The following is a 20,219-nucleotide window of genomic DNA, read 5'->3' on the forward strand; positions in this document are numbered from 1 at the left end:
GTCTAATTCATTTCCCCTGTTTGATTCTTCTTATCCTGATTGGCCTCAGTTTCCCCCACTGTAAAATTCACCTTTGACTAGAATAAAACTGGCATTCCCATTGGCCAAAACTGTCCTTCATGGAAGTTTGGTTTGGCCCAGATATAGGGCTTAAAGAAGAAACCCGAGCCAACGTTTACAAGTTGAGCGATTTTATACAGAAATCTAGAATTCCACCTTCTCTTGAAAAAACAGTCAATTTGGCCACTTTGAGTCACTATCCCTGCATGGTAACAATTGCCTAGGGCCAAGCAGCAGCTGCCCACTTAGGTAGAGCATGCACTGTCAGTCTGGCCAGAGCCCCTCGGGCCTGCTCTGCTCATTTACATGATCTGCTTGATCCTGTGGGCATTGCCACTCGTGGCCCTCTGGACAACTGGAAACAGTCGGTGTCAGGCAGAGGGTAGGTACTTAACTGCTCAATGAATAAATACCCGACTCTTTTTCCTCTACCATTTTCTTATCTAGGCATGTTAAGAAATCCCAGTTATTGGATAAGGTGATTCTCACTCTGAAACATGAATTGAACAAATTGGTTAGAGTCGGGATAGTCTGGGTTATACTGTGGTAACAAACAACCCGTATATCACAGTGCCTTATAACAAGAAGGTTTTATTATTTGTTCACGTACATAAACCTAGACACAAAGTGAAAACATCTTCATGTTTCCACATGCATGGGTACACACGTAAGTGCACAGGTATGTCAGCAATCACAAGACGAATAAAAACTCTGGCATATGAACTCACACAGAACCCCACTGAGAGACTGATCAACTTAGATTGCACAATCCTGTCCTTGTGAGACAGATAAAGGGCCTAGCATCCAAAAGAGTAAGGGATAGAAGTACAAGAATATCCACCCTCAGCAAAGGAATCGCCCCATATAATAAAAAGCTTATAAAACACCTGAAGGCTCTGAAAAAAGATGTTAAGCATTTTGAACATTAACCATTTCGCACATTCAGAAACTGGATACCAAATAGGCAGTGCTCTATTGAGGCCTCCTCCTCTGGGTTCCTAGCTCAAGAGGGAGATGCCTCCCGCATGTCCAATAGGCAGCGAGATGGAGCTGGCTGGCCTGGGGCAGACAGAGGGGCTGGGAGGCTGGAATCCTTTATCTCCAGCAGGAGCTGTGGACAGAAAGGAGGGGGCCGGAGCCAGGTCACATCCACATCCCCTTCCAGGTCTACGATTTTTACATGTCCCGCCCAACCAAAGATTTGTCACCTGGACTGTTGCATAGACCTCTTCCTCTCTGATTTCCCCATCTCCCATCTTGCCTCCCCCAATCCCTCCATCAAAGCCACCACAACTCCTTTTGCTAAGCTCAGGGTCTCTGAAATTGTTCTCCCTAGCTCGGAAAACGTTCCCTGGCTCCTCACTACCCCGAGTTGCTGGCCCAGCCTCCTAAGCCTGACCTGTCAGACCTCTGTGATTGGTACCCTCTCCAGCCCCATCCCTTTCTGTTAGCACTCCCTCCAGGGTTGTATCTTCACTGACACACCATGCTCCATCCACCGTTTTGATCTGGGAATGCCTAGCCTTCCCCCACAGCCTCCCCAGTTCTTTATCCCCCCTCGGAGCTCCTCCAGCTCCTCCTCTCTGGGCACATCGTTAAAATTTGGCCGCAAAACACAGCTCGCCAAGGCATCCAGTCTCCACGTCGAGACTGGAAGCTCCCGGACGGCAGAGACCAGACCTCCTTCCAGACCAAGCCCTTTATCATCTCTGTATGTCCTCCCCAGACCACAGTAGGCCACAGGGGGCTGAGCATAGAACCTGGGATGAAAGTCAAGGGAGCCGGTTCTTCCACTTGATATGCTGCATGCCACCCTCAGGCCTTCTTTCTTGACATCGGGGCACTGGACGCTTGCTGTTGTGCACAAAGCTCAATAAACTGAAGATTCACTAAACAGCCCTCAACTACCATCTCGGGAGTCATCCTGAGGAGCTTGGGTGCTTGGCCCCAAGGAGATTCAACTTACTGACTCTGATTTTTCAGTTAGAACCTGCTTACCACGACGACCCCCATTCCCCAGCTATTCCCACTCTGTGTTCTCCTTTCAGGGAGCAGGCTACCTGGTGGGTTGCAGGGCTGGTGCAGGGAGACGGAGTCAGGAGGGGCCTGGGCGGAGTTTCTCAGAGTCAGCAGAGCCTCAGCAGCCTCCAGCTTCCGCTGCCACTCTGAGTGGGCAGAAACCAAAGCCTGGTCAGAGACTTTGGGGACCTGCAAAGGAAAGGGTGTGAGAGAATAGGCACTGGGAAACGACACCTCTTCCCAAGGCGACAAGTGCCCCTTCAGCCCCCTGTTCCCTCAACCTCCTCCCCCACCCCCACCAAGGCCTTCTGCTCTTCCCATCCACTAAGCTCCACCCCTCCCAGGGTTCTGGACCCCACTACTTTCCCAGGACCTGTGGCTGTAGTAGAAGAGGGTCAAGGGTGGCACAGGGCTGGAGGATCAGAGTTGAGCATCTAGAAACAAGGAAAGGAGAGGCCAGGGGATTAAATCCGCTGGCGGACACATCCTACTGGTAGACAGAGAGAGGGGCAGGATTTTGCAATATCTGGATGTGGGAATCCCAATGCCTGCTGGACCATTGGTCATTGTGACTGGGGCAAGTCCCTTCTCCTGCTTGTCCAGGTTTCTTTCCCATACCTCTTTTCCGTTACAGGGACACTTATTCCTACCAGCTTTTTCCTCCCAGGGCAATGATAAATATCGTGGGAAATTACAGGTGTCTGTGTTTTAATTTGCAAAGCACCTGGAGAGATGTTATTACTGTCCCTGCTCAGGGACCGGTTCTCACTTCCATATTGCCCAATCCTCATGGGTCTTGAAGGACAAACACGGCTCACCTCCAAGAACCTTTCTCTAATGGCCTCTAGGCTTTGCCCTGGGCCTCTGTGGCCCTTGTCAGCACGGACCCCACTTTTCAGCAGGACCTTCTACTTCTATCCCATCCACCTGTTTCATGTGAAACAACAACCCCCATTTGTTGAAGCCCTACTCTGTAGCAGGCCGTGTGCCAGTTCTCTTTTCAATGCTATGGGTATAGAATATTGTCCTCAGTACATCCATAGGGAAATGGAGGTTCAGACACATAAAGTCACTTGTCCAAAGTCTTAAAAATAGAAAATAGCAAAGCTAGGAGAGCCCTGTCCTTGCCCGTTAGTCTTAGATGCTACCTTGCTCTCCTCCTCCTCCTCCTCCCTCCTCCTCCTCCTCCTCCCTCCTCCTCCTCAACCGGCCCGACCCTCCCCCAAGCACAGACCCCACCTCCACCCACCTCCTCCACCTCCTCCTCCTCCTTCTCCCTCCTCCCTCCTCCTCCTCCTCCTCCTCCTCCCTCTTCCTCCTCCTCCCTCCTCCTCCTCCTCCTCCTCCTCTCTCTCCTCCTCCCTCCTCCCTCCTCCTCCCTCTCCCTCCTCCTCCTCCCCTCCTCCTCCCTCCTCCACCTCCCTCCTCCTCCTTCTCCTCCTCCCTCCTCCTCCTCCTTCTCCCTCCTCCTCCTGCCTCCTCCTCCTCCTTCTCCCTCCTCCTCCTCCTCCTTCTCCCTCCTCCTCCTCCCCCCTCCTCCTCCTCCTTCTCCCTCCTCCTCCTTCTCCCTCCTCCTCCTCCTCCTCCTCCTCCTCCTCCTCCTCCATTTCCCATGGCATCAGGAACAAGGTTAGGCACACAAGACACAACCTACTCCATGGTCCTCACACTACTCACATGCTGGGCAGGGCAGGGGCCCTGTGGGGATCCCCAGAAGGAGAAACCAGTTGCTGCTCCAAGGTCACTGGAGTACAGGGCAGAGACAAAGTTTCTGGGGCCTGGTCAAGCAGCAGAGCCCCTTGGGAGCTCCCCTGCAGGGGCAGAGAGCACATGTTGCAGTCAGGTACCAGGCCGGCCGTGGAGAGAGGAGGTGTGGACATCTTTTGGGATGAGGATAGGAGCCTAGAATGTCAGTGCTCTAAAGACCTTGAAGACCAAGCAGTCTTACCTTTCATTTTGCAACTGGGGAAATTGAGGCTCAGGGAGGAGAAGTGATTTTTCTGAAGGTCATATGGTGAGCTGATGATAGGATTGGAGATGAAACCCATGTCTTTGGGACACAGTGCAAGGTGTCTGGACAGTGGCTGGGTGGTAGCCTCCCCAGCCGGCCACCGACTCTCCTTACCTCCTCGGGGGCTGTGAAGATGTGGGTCTCGGACTGCCGCATGTTGTTCTCCTTCCCAGCTGCAAAAGACCAGGAACAGCTTTGGTGAGTCTTTCCCCCCAACCCCACCCTACTTCACCCCACCTCCAGTCTCAGGTCTCATCTCACCATGGAGCTCTTTGATTCCCCTGTCCCCCAGATCTCTCCTTCCTACAAACACTTGGTAGATAACACTGATGACATTTTACACCTGGGCAAACTAAGGTCCAGGGAGCAACTTGCCCCAGGTCACACTGCAATTCTGTGACAGGACTGGTGACAGAACTACTCATGCTTCCTCCACCCAAACTCTGGCTCCCTCCCTGGCCAGAAACACTCACTGAGAACTCCTGCTCTGATGGTTAAATTCCTGACACGGATGGGAGATTTGGGAGGGGCAGCCATACTCCTTCTCAGTCCTTGAGCCAGGTGTCTCTTTGGCTGTGCCCGCTGCTCCCTCTTCAAGGCACTCACAGCAGGCAAGGCCCTGAGGCGTTCTCTGAAGTAAAGGATTTCAGGGCAAAGGTTAGTCCCATTTAGAGGATGCCTGACCCCTCCCCGTCTCAGACACCATACTCATGAGAAGAGGACACAATTGTGACACTTGCAGGCCTGGAAGAGGCAGAAATGCTTGTGGCCACTGATTTGGGTGGGCAGTGATGCTGTGGTTGTGGTAGAGGTCACAGCGACCTGTAACTCTTCTGGGGCCAAGTTCAGTCCCAGTCCCCCATGGTGCTCCAGTCTCACACCCTGTGGTGCATTCAGAGTCAGAGGGGCAGCAGGGTGCAGCAGGTATTTCTTTGGGATCCATGGTTCCAGGGTCAGGAGCGGAGGTCAGAATGGCCACATGATCCCCTACCCGCAACGTACTTCCTCTGCACTTGGAAAACCCTATCTGAGGTGGCTGAATGCTTCTCCATCCTTCTGACCACTGGAATCAGATTGCCTTCCCTCCCCCTCTCCTCCCATGGTTTTCACCAACCTTCATTGCGACCTCCTTGTTCATGTTGCCTCCTTCCCAGAAAGCCTCACTCACACATAGCCCCTTCCCAAGAAACTCTTGTCATGGATCCTGTACCCATTCAATCCAGTTATCATTCTCCTTGCTTACCGAACCTTCACCATAGACCCCATTTTCAGGGATGCACATGCACTCCCGTTCCCTCTTCCACCATTACTACACCCGCTTTTTGTGTATCATCCTGCACTCTGCCAAATCCAACTCTCAGTCCTGGCATCCACTTCAATTCTCTTCCGAACCTTCTGTATTCATTCATTCCCCACACGGGGTTTTGTGCCCCCAGCACTCAATTCTGTTGTAGTCTCTCCTATGTCCTATATTCAATTTTCCCCTCACATTTCATGCTGATTCATGCTGATTTTTTTTCTTGCACCCCCACCTTACACTTAATTATTCCCTTGCTCCCCCTTTAAGCTGATTTCCCTCTTGTACCCCATGAAATCATATTGTTCTCCTGGATCCCTGGCCCTCTTTCAATTATTATTTTCATTCATCCCTTCATGCATCCCCTTGATTCTTTTTTTTTTTTTTTTTTTTTTTTGCTTTGTATTTTATTTTATTTATTTTATTTTTATTTTACTTTAGGTGCATACTGTCTCTGGCATTTCTCCCCATGTTATCCCTCCCCACCCCACGCTGTCTCTCCTCTACCCACCCCCAACTGCCCCCAGTGTGTGATGCTCCTCTCCCTGAGTCCACATGGTCTAATTGTTCAACATCCACCTATGAGTGAGAACATGCGGTGTTTGATTTTCTGTTTTTGTGTCGGTTTGCTGAGAATGATGGTTTCCAGATTCATCCAAGTCCCTACAAAGGACATGAACTCAAGGTTTTTTATGGCTGCGTAGTAGTATTCCATGGTGTATATGTACCACATTTTCTTGTTGCTCAGGCTGGAGCGCAATGGCAGATCTCGTCTCACTGCAACCTCTGCCTCCGGGATTCAAGTGAGTCTCCTGCCTCAGCCTCCCGAGTAGCTGAGATTACAGGTGTCTGCCATCATGCCTGGCTAGTTTTTTGTATTTGTAGTAGAGGTGGGGTTTCATCATGTTGGCCAGGCTGCTCTTGAACTCCTGACCTCAGGTGAGTCACCCTCCTCGGCCTCCCAAAGCGCTGGGATTACAGGCGTGAGCCACCGCGCCCAGCCGATTCCCTCGATTATTCATTCAGCAGACATCTGGTGAGCCCCCTATGAAGTCTCAGGTTCTGATCTAGCCCATAGGGAACTCCTAGGGCAGTAGTGTTTCTCTGGGGCTGACCCTCTGTGCTTTCAGGCAAACCCACACGTTCCCTCCACAGCCTCCCCAAAATCTTCCATACTCCTCCCCACACTTCAACAATTGTGCTTGAGCACACCACCTCCCCCCACCCCCACCCCACCCCACACACCCAGTCCCAACCGCCCCAGAATGCGCCACTTCCTCAGGAAGGCCAATCATTCACTCTCTCCTCGACCTCTGAATCAAAAGCAGTTCCATGAGCCCTGCCTCATTGGCCAAAGGCCAGGGCTCAGGGGGCTGGAGCAAGGGGTCCTCCCAAAAGGGGTTCTGGGAGAGCTGAGGGTGGAACGGGACATCAGGAGAAGATGGGGGTTCCCTGCTGAGGTAGCAGAGAGGGGAAGGGTTTGGGAATCTGGCTCAGGAGGGTGGGAGGAAATAGGAGGCGTGGGGAACAAACATTTAATTCTGATGTCAGCCTGCGGTTACCCCAGCCTCTAGCAAGTCAGAATCAGTCAGAGGGGCTGAGGGAAGACCCGGCTTCTTCTTCCCTTCTCTCCCTTGCCACAAAGGCCGGTGAGCTCTTGTACTGCCTTCGACCTCCCGCCCCTGTGGCTGGCGACCAATGAACTTCGAGATCTCTTGCCGCTCACGCTCTGAGGCCACGCCCCCTCACAGCCCTCTAGCTTCTCCTGTTCGCTGTACTAGATCAGTCAAGAAATCCTGAGGTGAAAGCTGAGCTTTACGCTCCCCAAGGCTTGTTTCCCAGATTAGTCTCCGTTTGAGTGTGAAATATTTTGTGTGCATGCATTTTTAACTCATGTACTTGGTATTCTGTAATTTACCTTTTAAAAATTCAGCATGTGATTAAAGATCGATGATCCATATTTCTATGCCGCGGATTCCCAATCAGTGGTGACTTTGCAACCCCCAAGAAACAAAGCCTGGCGACACTTTCGTCCATATTTGTGTGCCTCTGTTTATGAACTCCCTGTTACGTTCCGCAGATAAATGTGTCTATTCCTGTACCACTACTACATCGTCTTAAATTTTTTCACTTCATAATACATCTTGACATCTGCTAGGGCAAGTCTCTGCATGGTATTCATCATCTCCAAACACATCTTTGCTATTCTTTGCCTTTTGTCCTCCTGCATAAATTAGTATGCAATATCAAGTCTCCTCCAGACTTGGTTGTAACAGATTTGGATTGCATTTTCACTGAATCTATGGATCAGTTAGGGGAGAAACCACTATCTGTAGAATACTCAGCCTTCCTATTCACCAACTTGGGATGTCTCCACTTATGTGGGTCCTTAATGTTTTAATGTTTCAGTTTAGCTTTTAGTTTTATCTTTGGCACATTTAGGTCTTGCACATCATTTATTGTATTTATCCCAAGATACTGTAGATTGTTGCTGTTCTTGTACTTGATGTCTGTTTAAAATGACAATTTCTATTTGGATCTAATTTACAAAAATGCTTTTAATTTTTCAAAACGTGACTTGATCTTAAAGCCAGGCAACATGCCAAACTCTATAGGTGTTCTGAAGTTATCTGTGAGTTTACAAGTAGTAGAAATAGAATTGAACTTACAGTTTTCCGTTTTGTTTTGTTTTGTTTTTTGACTGTGCTGGCTAGGAAGCCTAGTACAAGATCTGACAGTGACAGCAAAATTGGGCTTATTTGGATTGCTCCTGATTTTAGAGAAATGCTGCCAGCATTTCCATATTAAAATAGTTTCCTTGTGTTTTCCTTTCCTTTCCTTTCCTTTCTGTTCCCTTCCTTTCTTTTCCTTTCCTTTCGTCCTTCCTTCCATTCTTCTTCCTTTCTCCCTACACTAACCCACCATTCCCTTCCTTCCCTTTTCTTTTTCCTTTCCGTTCCATCCCTATTCCTTTTCCTTTTTCCTTTCCTTTCCTTTCCTTTCCTCTCCTTTCCTTTCCTTCCTTCTTCCTCTCTCCCTACACCACCACACCACCCCCTGCATGTCTTATGCCTTTTGTCCTTCTGCATAAATTAGCATGCAATGTCAAGTTTCCCAGAGACTCTATTGTAACAGACTTGGATTGCATTTCCGCTGAATCTATGGATCAGTTAGGGGAGAATCCACCATTTGTAGAATACCCAGCTTAGGGTAACTTGGAGATTTTTTCCAAAACCTTCAGCAAGGTTTAACTCATAATCCAAAATGTAAAAAAATTATAAATGTATATCTTAATGAGTTTTCTATTTCTTTCTTTCTTTTCTTTCTTTCTTACCCTTTTTCCCTCCCTCCCTCCCTCTCTCCTTCCCTCCCTCTCTCCTTCCCTCCCTCCCTCCCTCCCTCCCTCCCTCCCTCCCTCCCTCCCTCCCTTCCTTCCTTCCTTCCTTCCTTCCTTCCCTTGGGTTGCTTTCTTTATTTGATTTGTAAACAAAGAAGAAGCGAAAAAGAAGCCCCTCACTCTGTCACCCAGGCTGCTGTAGTACAGTGTCGTGATCTTGGCTCACTGCAACCTCCACCTCTTGGTGTCAAGCAATCCTCCTGCCTGAGCCTCTCAAGTAGCTGGGACTACAGGCACATGCCACCATGCCCAGGTAATTTTAGTCTATTTTGTAGAGACGGGGTTTCGCCATGCTGCCCAGGCTATCTTGAACTCCTGGGCTCAAGCAATCTGCCCGACAAAATTGCTGGGATTACAGGTGTGAGCCACCATGCCAGGCCTCTTAATGAGTTTTCAAAAATTAAACATGCACATGCAATTAGTATCTAGAGCAAGCAACAAAATATATGGGCAACACACAAACCTCTCTCGTGCCCCCTTCCTTTTATAGCTTTGCTAATGTCAAACCTACCTTCCTCTCCCATAGTAAATGTTAACAGCTATGGTGTATTTTTTATTTCATTTTTTTGTATATGCTACATTAAAACACCTAAACTAAAACACTAGCGTGCATCAGAATCACCCAGAGGGCTTGATAAAACACAGATTTCTGAGCTCCATATCTGTATTCTCAGATGACAAGATCTGGGGTGGGACCCAGAGCTTGCTTTTCTAACAAGTTCCCTGGTGATGCTAACGCTGCTGGTAGGGGACCACATTTTGAGAACGACAGCACAAGAGAGGATAGCATAAGGAACCTCCAAATATCCATCTCCCAGCTGCAACCATTAACAACTCATGGCCAACCACATTTCTTACATATCCTGTCCTCTCCCCCTCCTCCAGATTATTTTCAAGCAAATATCAGAAATCAAAAAGGTACAAAAATCATATGTGGATATCTTAGTGTATCTTATTTGATTTGGAAACATTTCAGTGCATAACTCTAAATATGAGGAATCGATTTTCCTCAACGTTTTATTTTGAAAATACACAAAGCTGAGGCGGTAATACAGTGAAAAATATTTTGCCTAGATTCACGTTATCTCATTGCTTTATCTCCCAGTATTCCTTTTCTTGCTTAACCACGTAACAGTTCCAAACACTTCACCCCGTTACTTCAGCATGTACCTCCTAAGTACTAGAATGTACTCCAATGAAACCACAGTGCCACTATCACGTTGAAGAAATGTAACAATGAAGGGGCACTATTATCCAAGTCCACATACAGTCCATATTAAATTTGACCAAATGTCCCAATAATACCCTTTTGAAAGATTTTTGGGGGGATCAACAATCCAGTCAAACGTGATACGCTGCACACAGTTGTCATGTCTCTTTAGTGCCTTCTAATTGCAAACAGCACCCCAACCAATTTTTTAAACCTTGACGATGACATTTTTTTCCAGAGCCGAGGCCCGTTGTCTTGTAAAGCGTCCCACAATACGGGTTGGCCTGATATTTGCCTCTTGTCTATATTTATGTTTGACACTTTGGGTATGAATATTAAGTAGGTGATGAGTAGTTCACATTATATCACATATGGAGGCTCCTAATGCCAGTTTCTCTGGTTACCGGTGATGCTGTTTGTATTCATCAGTTTTATCACTTAATTAAGGTATTTGTCAGACAGAGTACTACATGGTGAAGGTACTTATGTCCCTCTATGATTAACAAGTAGTCTGTGGCATGATATTTCGATGACATGCAGATATTCTGTTCTCCAACAAAAGTTTACCTCTTGGCCTTAGTATTCATTCCAGGCTCTTGCCTGAATTGATTATTACTTTGTCCGTTAAAAAAATGGTGATTTTTCTAATTCTATAATTCATTTCTGCTTTTATGCATGGGCATTTTGATGTAAAAAAGCTCATCTCACCCCCTTGCCCACCTTGTTGTTGTTGATGTTGCATTTGCTGCGACAGAGAAAGTGCACAAGCTGTTTATTTGCTTTGTTGGAAGAAATGTAAAGAGAATGAAGTGGACAATGTTAAGAGAAATGTAAAAAAAAAAAATACATGATGAATTTGATAAGAATGTTCTCTCTAACAGTCTAATCAGATTGACAAAATTTGTTGCCCGAAATTAGAATTAATTGGTCAGCAACAGCAAAAAAGCAGTTCATGATAATTATTAAGAGGGTCTGAGGTTATTAATTTGGCCAATTAAAAAATGGCTTGAATCTTGTAGAACACACACACACATACACACACACACACACACACACACAGACACACACACATTAGGTGGAGACATCGTAAAAAGATACTGTTATTTCAGTTACATAACACATAATAGAAAACTGTGAGTCTATATATAATATTTTACAAAAAGCAGAAGACCTTCAACTAAGTCACCATGCAAATGTCCACGTAATACGAGATCTTTCTAACAATATGGAAGAATAGTTGATTCAAAGTCTGAAAAATTTCAACTACCTTACTTTCAGCATTACCTAAATCACGAGAAATTTTGTCTCCAAGAACTTTCCAATTTGCAAAGACATGCTTGTAGCATGAATAATTGAACTCATAGTGCAGTCATTTGGGTATCATTTCTACCTCTTAGAAAGGAAATTGAGTTAATTGTGAAAGACATTGCAGAAACTAGTTTCTATGATGAAAGACAGGGATCTGGCTGTTAGTTCAAAAATTAAATTTTGTTGCGATTTAAATCAAGAGTCCGATGTTTCTTTTATTTCTGCTCGCCACTGTATGATTCACGTTGCAAACATAAGGGTTTAGCTTCCTAAAGTCAACTATATGAAAAGTTTCGTAACTATAGTTATTAAAGTCATTCAGTAAATATGTACGAAGGCAGCGAATCATCGTGGGCTTATTTTGTCAGTCTTTCTTGAGGTATGTGTGTTTTATGAGTCTTCTTAAAGACCTCAGGCTTTATGTCATTGATTTTCTCTATTATTTTTCGGGTTTACATTTCATTGATTATTTTACCCATCTTTCACATTTCCTTCCTTCTGCTTCTTTTGCTCTTCTTTTTCTAGTTTAGGGTAGTGACATCATAGATTACTGCTTTGATAATTTTCCATTCGTCTAATGGAAGCACTCAATGGCATCAATTTTCCTTTTTAATAAAGGAAAATTGCTTTAGCTTTGCACTGCAGATGTTGACATGTTTTGTAATCATTTCCATTCTGTTCAATTCACTTTTTGAAGGCCTGGAAGACTTAAGTCTTCATCGTTCTTTTTATTTAAATTGGCAAATAAAAATGGTATATATTTATGTTGTACAACATGATGTTTTGATAATAAGTATACACTGTGAAATGGCCAAACCAAGGTAATTGTCACACGCGTTACTCCACATACTTATCGCTTTTCGTGTGGTGAGAACACGTAAAAACTACTCTCAACAAATTTCAAGTATGCAACATATTGTTATTAACTGTAGTCACCACGGTGTAGAATAGATTTTTTGAAATTATTCCTCCCGTCTAGCTGAAATTTTGTACCCTTTGATCAACATCTCCCCCACTCCCCCAAACCCCAGCCTCTGGTAACCACCATTTCACTCGCTAGTTCTAAAAGATCGACTCTTTCACCTTCCACACGTGGAAATGCCGTGTGTTGTTAGAAAACGCCATGATTTCCTTCTTTTGTATGGCAGAACAGTACTCCATTGTGTATATGGACCACATTTTCTTTATTAATTAATCCGTTGATGAACACTTAGGTTCATTGTAAATCTTGGCTATTGTGAATAGTGATGCAGTGAAGATGGGAATGCAGATACCTCTTTGACATGCTGATTTCATAGCCTTTGAATATATTCCCAGAAGTGGGAAGGCGAGGTCATGTGGTAGCTCTATTTTAACTTTGTGAGGAAACTTCATACTGTTTTCCATAATGGCTCTCCTAATTTATATCTGGAAGACTTTCTCTTTAGCCCAAGGATTCAGTGGCATCCTTAACACTGAGTGGTGGTGAAAATCCTGACATCATCCCGGCAGGAACAAAGAGGGGTGTCGCCTCATGGCCTGGTAGGGGTATATTTTGGAGCTCTCCACATAATCCCGCTGATATGACAGCGCGAAGGGGACCTTGCCTCTGCTCGTGGAAAGGAATGTGGAAGTCTACGCTTCCCGCTAGGCCTTTGCCGGTATGAGTTGGGAAAGGGTCACAGAGTTTTCTGAGGTGTTCGGCTGGAGTAGAACAGTTATTGTGAAAACACTTTCTGTCTTGTTGGGCTGCCCCTTTTCTGATCCGTAGGCTAGTAAGAACAGGCTTTTGCAGGTTTATTTCTTTGTTTCTTCACTTGTTTTGTTTCGTTTCCTTTTGTTTTGCCTGTGCATTTTGGCATTCCCCAGTAGCTGGTTTCTTCAGCTCCAAGTTTGGATAGATCAGGCAAAAACAAAACCCAAGGAACTCACCACCATGTCGTTCTGAGGTCCCCAGTTGGTCTGCTTTCTTCTTTCCACTTTCAGTCTTACGTTTCTTTTATATACAGTGTCTAGAATTTTAAGTTGTACTTAGTGGGAAGAATAGGGAAATGTACATCTATACCATCTTCCCAGAAGCCGTAGTCTCCATAAATTTATTTTATTAAAAAAAAACACAAATAATAACTATGTATATTTATGGGGTACAGTATGAGGTTTTGATATATGTATACAATATGGAATGATTAAATGAAGCTAATTAGCATATCCATCTCCTTACCTACCTATCATTTGTGTGTGTGTGTGTCTCTGTGCGTGTGTGTGTGTGTGTGTGTGTGGGGCAAGAACATTTACAATCTCTTCTAGCAGTTTCAAATTATGCAATACATTATTTTTAACTAATAATGCTGTGCAGTAGACCACTAAAGCTTCGTGCTCCTGTCTAACTGGAACCTTGTACTCTTTGACCAACATCTTCCCTTGCCATATCCCCACCAAGCCCTGCCACCCCCAGCCTCTGGCAACCATCATTTAACTCTCTGCTCCTATGAGACCAACTTTTCAAGATTCCACATGGGTGGGATCATGTGGTATTTGTCTTCCTTTTTTTTCTTTTATTTTCGGTTGACATGTAATAATTGTGCATATGTATGAGGTACAGAGTGATATTTTGATACATCTATTCAATGTGTAATGACTATATCAGAGTAATTAGGATATCCATCACCTCAAACATGTGTCGTTGCTTTGTGCTGGAAACATTCAAAATCCCCTCTTTCAACATTTTTAGCATATGCTATAAGATACTGTTAACTATATTCAACCTTCAGTGCTATAGAACACTAGAACTTATTCCTCCCATCAATCTGTAATATTGTATCCATTAGCCAACCTCTCCCTATCCTCCCCTCCCCTCTACACTTCCCAGTCTCTAGTAACCACAATTCTATTCTCTGCTTCTACGAGCCCAATTTCCTTTAGCTCCCACATATGAGTGTGAACGTGTCGTATTTTTCTTTCTGTGCCTGCCTTGTTTCACTTAACATACTATCCTCCGCGTTCATCCATTTTGCCTCGAATAACGGGACTTCATTCTTTCTGATAGCTGGATAATGTTCTACTGTGTATAGAGGCCACATTTTCTTTATCCATTCATGTCGATGGACACTTAGGTTGATTCCATATCTTAGCTATTGTGAATAGTGCCGCAATAAACATGGGGAAGCAAATATTTATTTGATATACCGACTTCCTTTCTTTTGGATAAATACCCAGTCAAGGGATTGTTGGATCACATGGTAGCTCTATTTTTAGTTTTTTGAGAAACCTCCATACTGTTTTCCATGATGTCTGCACTAATTTACACTCGGACCAACAATGTATAAGAACTCCCCTTTCTTCACATCCTCGTCAAAACTTAGCTTTTTGTCTTTTTCATAATAGCCATTCTAACTGGGGTGAGAGGATATCTCATGTTAGTTTGGACTTGCATTTCCCTGATGATTAGTGAGGCTGAGAAATTTTCCATAAACTTCTTGGTGACCTGTACGTCTTCTTTTGAGAAATGTCTATTCCGATCCTTTGCTCATTTTTCATAGTATTATTTGGGGGAGTTTTGCTGTTGAGTTCTTTGAATGCCTTGTGTATTCTGGATATTAGTCTCTTATTGGACGATTGGGTTGTAAGTATTTTCTCTCGCTCTACACGTTGTCTCCTCACTCTGTTGATTGTTTCCTTTGCTGTACAGAAGCTTTTTAGTTTTATACGGTCCCATTTGTGTATTTTTGGTTTTGTTGCCTGTGCTTTTGTAGTCTTACACATAAAATATTTGCCCTACTAGAACAATGCCCTGAAGCTTTTCTCCTCTGTTTCCTTCTAGTATTTTTATGGTTTCAAGTCTCCCATTTAAGCCTTTAAGTTTCTAGAACAATATCACGGTGTCTTGGTCACTATAGCTTTATGGTATATTTTGAAGTCAGGCAGAGTGATGCCTCCAGCTTTGTTTGTTTTCCTCTCCCTCCACCCCCCAGAATTTCTTTGGTTATTTGAGGTCTCTTGGGGTCCCATACGAATTTTAGGATTTTTGTTTTTCCATTTCAGTAAAAAAATATCATTGGTATTTTGGTTGGGATTGCATTGAATCTGCAGATTGCTTTGGGTAGTATGGCCATTTGAACAATTTTCATTCTTCTAATCCATAAGCATGGAATGTCTTGCCATTATTTTGTCCTGTTCAATTTTTTTCATCAGTGTCTTGAAGTTATCATTATGGAGATCTTTCACATCCTTGGTTACATTTATTCCTAGATACATTTTTTTTGTGGCTACTTTAAATGAGGTTGCTCTTTTTTTTTTTTTTTAATTTTACTTCAAGTTGTGGGATACATGTGCAGAACGTGCAGCTTTGTTACATAGGTATACATGTGCCGAGGTGGTTTGCTGCACCTATCAACCCATCCTCTTGGTTTTAAACCCCACATGCATTAGGTATTTGTCCTAATGCTCTCCCTCCCCTTGCCCCCCACCCCCTGACAGGCCCCGGTGTGTGATGCTCCCCTCCCTGTGTCCATGTGTCCTCATTGTTCAGCTCCTACCTATGAGTCAGAACATGTGGTGTTTGATTTTCTGTTCCTGTGTTAGTTTGTTGAGAATGACGGCTTCCAGCTTCACCCATGTCCCTGCAAAGGACATTAACTCATTCTTTTCTATGGCCGCAGGGGTTCCTCTCTTGATTTCCTTTTCTGCTGGTTCATTATTGGTGCATAGAAACACTACTGGTTTTTGTATGTAAATTTTGTATCCTGCAACTCTATTGAATTTGTTTATCAGTTCTAAGAGATTTCGGGGAGTCTTTAGTTTTTTCCCATCTATCCGGTCATGTCATCTGTGAAGCGTTGCAATTTGGCGTCCTTTCTTTCCATTTGGAAGTCATTTATTTCTCTCTGGTGCCTAATTGCTCCGGTTAGGACGTTTGTTACTATGTTAAATAAGAGTGGTGAGAGTGAGCATCCTTGTCTTCTTCTGGTTCTTAGAGAAAAGGTTTCAGCTTTTCCCCATTCAGTACGATGTGGGTTAGTCATAGATAGCCTTTTATTATGTTGAGGTATGTTCCTTCTGTACCTAATTTGTTGAGAGTTTTTATCATGAAGTGATGCTGAATTTTGTCAAAGTTTTTTTCTGCATTTACTGAGCTGATCATATCATTTTTAATCTTTGTTCTGTTGGTTATTTGTGTGTGTTGAAGCATCCTTGCATTTCTGGAATAGATCCCAATTGATCATGGTGTATTATCTTTCTGGTGTGCTGTTGGATTCAGTTTGTTAGTATTTTGTTGAAGATTTTTGCACCGATGTTCATCAGGGATACTGGCCTGTAGTTTTTTTTCTTTTCTTTTCTTTTTTTTTTTTTTTTTTTTTTTTGTGTGTGTGTGTGTGTGTGTGTGTCTTTGCCTGGTTTGTGTGTCTACCTCAGGGTGATGCTGGCCTTACAGAATGAGTTAGGAAGAATTCCCTCCTCTTCTTCCACCCCCTCCCTTTCCCCTCCCCCCCATCCCTCCTATTCTGTCCCCACCCCCACTGCCACAGAAACAGCCAGGCAGGCAACCTTGGGAAGGAGGGGCAAACACAAGGGCAAGTGGTTCAGATGCACCTTGGTCCCATGGCAATGGCCGTGCGGCCTGTCTTGGGCACATGAGCGTGCCTGGACTCTGCTATCTCCCAGCCCAGCAGAGGGTAGGAGCTGTGGCCGCCCAGGGCAGGACACAGAGCCTTGGGGGTGGGCACCGAGAGTCATATTTTGCTGCAGCTGCCCAGCACACTGAAACCTTCTGGGCTCCACACAGGTTCAAGCAGTGCCTCTGCATCTTCTCCAAGCAGCTCTGCCTGCCAGTCCAAAGGGAACTCCTGTGTCTAGGATCTCCGAGGTCCACAGCAGGAATGTGGTACCCTAGGGTTCCTTCACTCACCCCTTCCTCGGGTCCAGTCTGTCTCCAGGGGCCAGTCCTGGCACTCTGCAACACCAAACAGGCAGCCCCGCTTCCTCCCTCTTCAACCACAGTGTCTTCCATTGCCCCTTTATTGAATTCTCATGTTTTCTCTCAAAAGATGTGTTTGAAGTGTGCAGATTTACTTAATAGTTCACTTCCTCTCTGGGGAAGAGGCACAGCCCAGCTGCATTTGGTCAACCATCTTTATTCCCAATCGAAATAAGCAATTCTGCCTGATAAAGCCATTTGAAAAAATGTGAGAGAATACTAAGAAGAAAAAAAAGGCATGGATCTTGAAAATATGTTTTTAATGGTATTCAAAAGGCTCCCACATATATAAAAAATATTTTAGGAATTCTACCATATATAAAATGCCGGATTTTCAATTGAAAAAATAATAATTCAGAAATTTTTCAGTCTTTAATTCTGGATTTTTCCCCAATTCCTAAGGTATATCCACCTCCATTGAGTTAATATTCAGAAAGGTATATTTCATCTTTAATAACCAAAAATGAGTATTCCTGTGAAAGCTGTTAACCTGACAATCAGGAAATTCAGTAAATGTGGCAAATTGGCCATTACGTAAATGCCATAACTTGAGGGTAACTGATTTTCTTGTCACCCAGCATCACTAAGCATATCAGGGAAAGTCAAGAACACAGAGGATCTCTCTCCCTGGCCACTTTGCATCCGTGGAAACATAGGGGAAGAGCAGCTCACTGTTGGTCAGGTGAGGCAACTGGATTATGAATCTCTTAACTTGGGTCACTAAAATAGACTGAGTGTTTACGGCATTAAGAGGTTGCTCAATACTAACTAGACCTAACATTTTTTGAAGCATTAGCTAGCTGTCGGATAGTGCACCACATGCTTTACACGTATTGTCATCTTTAATTCCTACAATCTCTCTAGTCTTAGCCTCAGTTTTGCAAGTTAGGAATCTGAGGCGGAGAGAAACTAAGTCATTTATCCAAGGTCGCGGCTAAGAAAGTGGCAGAGCCTGGATTCAGAGTAAAATTTGCCTGACTCTTAAATATTATCCTGTCATTTGAAGGCTCTTGGCAACTTTACAGGCGTATTTATCCAAGGCACCAGAATATCTGAGAAGTCACACCCTGAACAAACAGATTGTGAGTAAGTTAGCAGCTACAGTTCAAAGGGATTCAGAGGTAGGTTATTCTATGTAAACTCAAGTCTTAGGCCAACAAAAGCATCCTTGATCAACGACCATGTGATATTTGTTGATATGCAGAGGTTGATTCAAAAGGAGAGGGATGGAGTTATATCTCCATGCTGTAGTGTGAAGAGCAGTCTCCTGGGTGACGGCTGCTTTTTACCCAAAGGCCTATTAATAACTGCCCAGGTGGTGGGCTGCATCAATATAAATCAAGCCATTTCGGTGGGAAATCCTGGACTGGTGCTAAGGAGTTATTGAAAACCAAGCCCAGTTGTTGAAATAAGTTTCTGTTTCTAGCTCTTCATATGGGAGATTTCCGCAGCACCTCATCTGCACTCTTACTCCCTGAGGCCCTCAGCCACTTCTGAAGTGGCTAGGAATAAAATTAGTTGTGACAAGAGATACTAGCCGGGCTGCTGCCAAATATGCAGGTAAAAGCCTGGTTGTATTTAAGACACAGTGGCCAAAAATAATCCACATCCTTGATCCTCCATCCCTGCACCCATCTTACTGAATTAAGATATAATTTGGTGACGAGATGCAGGCTTGGTGATCGTAAGGCTTTAAATGTTTCAGTTAAATGGAATCTACTTGAGAACGACAACTTTGAGCTCAAAAGTGGTAAGTTACACGTCTTTGCTTCTAGCGCTCCTGCTGTGGTCCCTTTCACGTGGTCGGTAGGTAACCCATAAAGTTATTATTGAGAGACACCTAAGTTCCAAGCACAGAGGACCGCCTAGCAACAAACACCCTCAGGGGTAGGTATAATGAAAAGTCGTTCAGGGAGTCAGCAAAATCAGCAACGTACGGACCTCTAAAATTTCTCCCCTTCATAAAAGCAATGAGAAGAAAACTAGCAAGCATTGTCAAAATGAATGTTTTTGGAAACCTGCAAATTCACCTAAAGCTGAGGGGCAACCTTGGGTGGGCATGTTTATTCAAGAAAAGCAGCAGAATCTTGGTAGGAACAGCGAACTATGTGACATTTCAACTAACCGTATCCTCATGGCCCTTTATGCAACTCGGTGGTAGCCTTGAATACCAACAGCCTGTGATCATGGTGAAAACCAGCAGCCCGGCAGCCAGCAGAGGGAACAGAACAGGGTTGGAGCTCCTGCAAAGCCGCATTCCCAAGAATTCTCATTATTTGATCTGTGTGGTAGTTCCCTGGAAGGCCCTACTTACATGGCTGTCTTTATTTGGACCGACTCAGAGGTTGCCTCATTTGAAACACCTTTTTCCCTGGATGCATTTGTCAAAAATATCTGGAGGCAATTGCTCAACATTGCAGCTCCCTCAGGCAGTGGATAACACTCAGGGCACACGACAGGCTAACCAATACCTTAAAAGGAAAATCCAGGTAATGAGGCGACCATTGGGACTTTTAAAAGCAATAACCTATTCCAGGGAATCTAGTAGGCCAGACACTTGCCTAGGACTATGACATGGTCTGGAAAGACCCAAAAGGTGCCTAAACGGTCAACTCCGCTTTACTTTGAGGCTCTGTGAAAGAGTTGTCGATTGCCTGGCTGTGTGTTCAAGGCATGTCCAACATATGCATAGAGCCCCATGGCAATGACTAGGAAACTTACCTTTTCCAGGCATGTAAAGACATCTCTGTCCAATCACCAGGTCACCACTAAGCCAACCAAGCAGGGAATTCAGTGGCCACACATAACAGAGGATACGGACTTTACAGAAGTAGTTCAGAAAAATCACTAAACAAACAAATGACAGCAAGATTAATAGCACCAAACGACAACAACAATACCTCGAAAGGGGGGAGAATCTGAATTTCAGAGTTGCCACGTTCTATTACTCAAAGTGTCCGGTTT

The 20,219-nt window shown here is 44.6% G+C and overlaps 1 protein-coding gene across 1 annotated transcript; it reads right to left on the reverse strand.

The window, feature by feature from the left end:
- Positions 1-631: 631 nt before the first annotated feature.
- On the reverse strand, positions 632-4,714 carry LOC135271556 (doublesex- and mab-3-related transcription factor C1). The gene is made up of 6 exons (XM_064368985.1): positions 4,564-4,714; positions 4,205-4,263; positions 3,757-3,890; positions 2,453-2,513; positions 2,121-2,268; positions 632-1,171 (listed from the first exon to the last, which is right to left on the reverse strand). Exons 1-6 carry the CDS (start codon positions 4,625-4,627, stop codon positions 1,059-1,061), a joined length of 579 nt encoding a protein of 192 aa, XP_064225055.1. The 5' UTR covers positions 4,628-4,714; the 3' UTR covers positions 632-1,058.
- Positions 4,715-20,219: the final 15,505 nt, after the last annotated feature.

The sequence above is a fragment of the Aotus nancymaae genome, unplaced genomic scaffold (assembly GCF_030222135.1).
Source record: "Aotus nancymaae isolate 86718 unplaced genomic scaffold, 86718_ANA_hifiasm-v0.15.2.pri h1tg000081l, whole genome shotgun sequence".
In the NCBI taxonomy this organism is placed as follows: domain Eukaryota; kingdom Metazoa; phylum Chordata; class Mammalia; order Primates; family Aotidae; genus Aotus; species Aotus nancymaae.

What these genes read in the sequence shown, in the direction of transcription:
- LOC135271556 (XM_064368985.1), bottom strand. Translation starts at nt 4,627, where the DNA reads ATGGCTGCCCCTCCCAAATCTCCCATCCGTGTCAGGAATTTAACCATC. An exon ending in TCTTCACAGCCCCCGAGGAG is followed by an intron (nt 3,891 to 4,204) that starts GTAAGGAGAGTC and finishes CTGCCCCTGCAG; the next exon opens with GGGAGCTCCCAAGGGGCTCT. An exon ending in GCCCCTGCCCTGCCCAGCAT is followed by an intron (nt 2,514 to 3,756) that starts GTGAGTAGTGTG and finishes CCTTGTTTCTAG; the next exon opens with ATGCTCAACTCTGATCCTCC.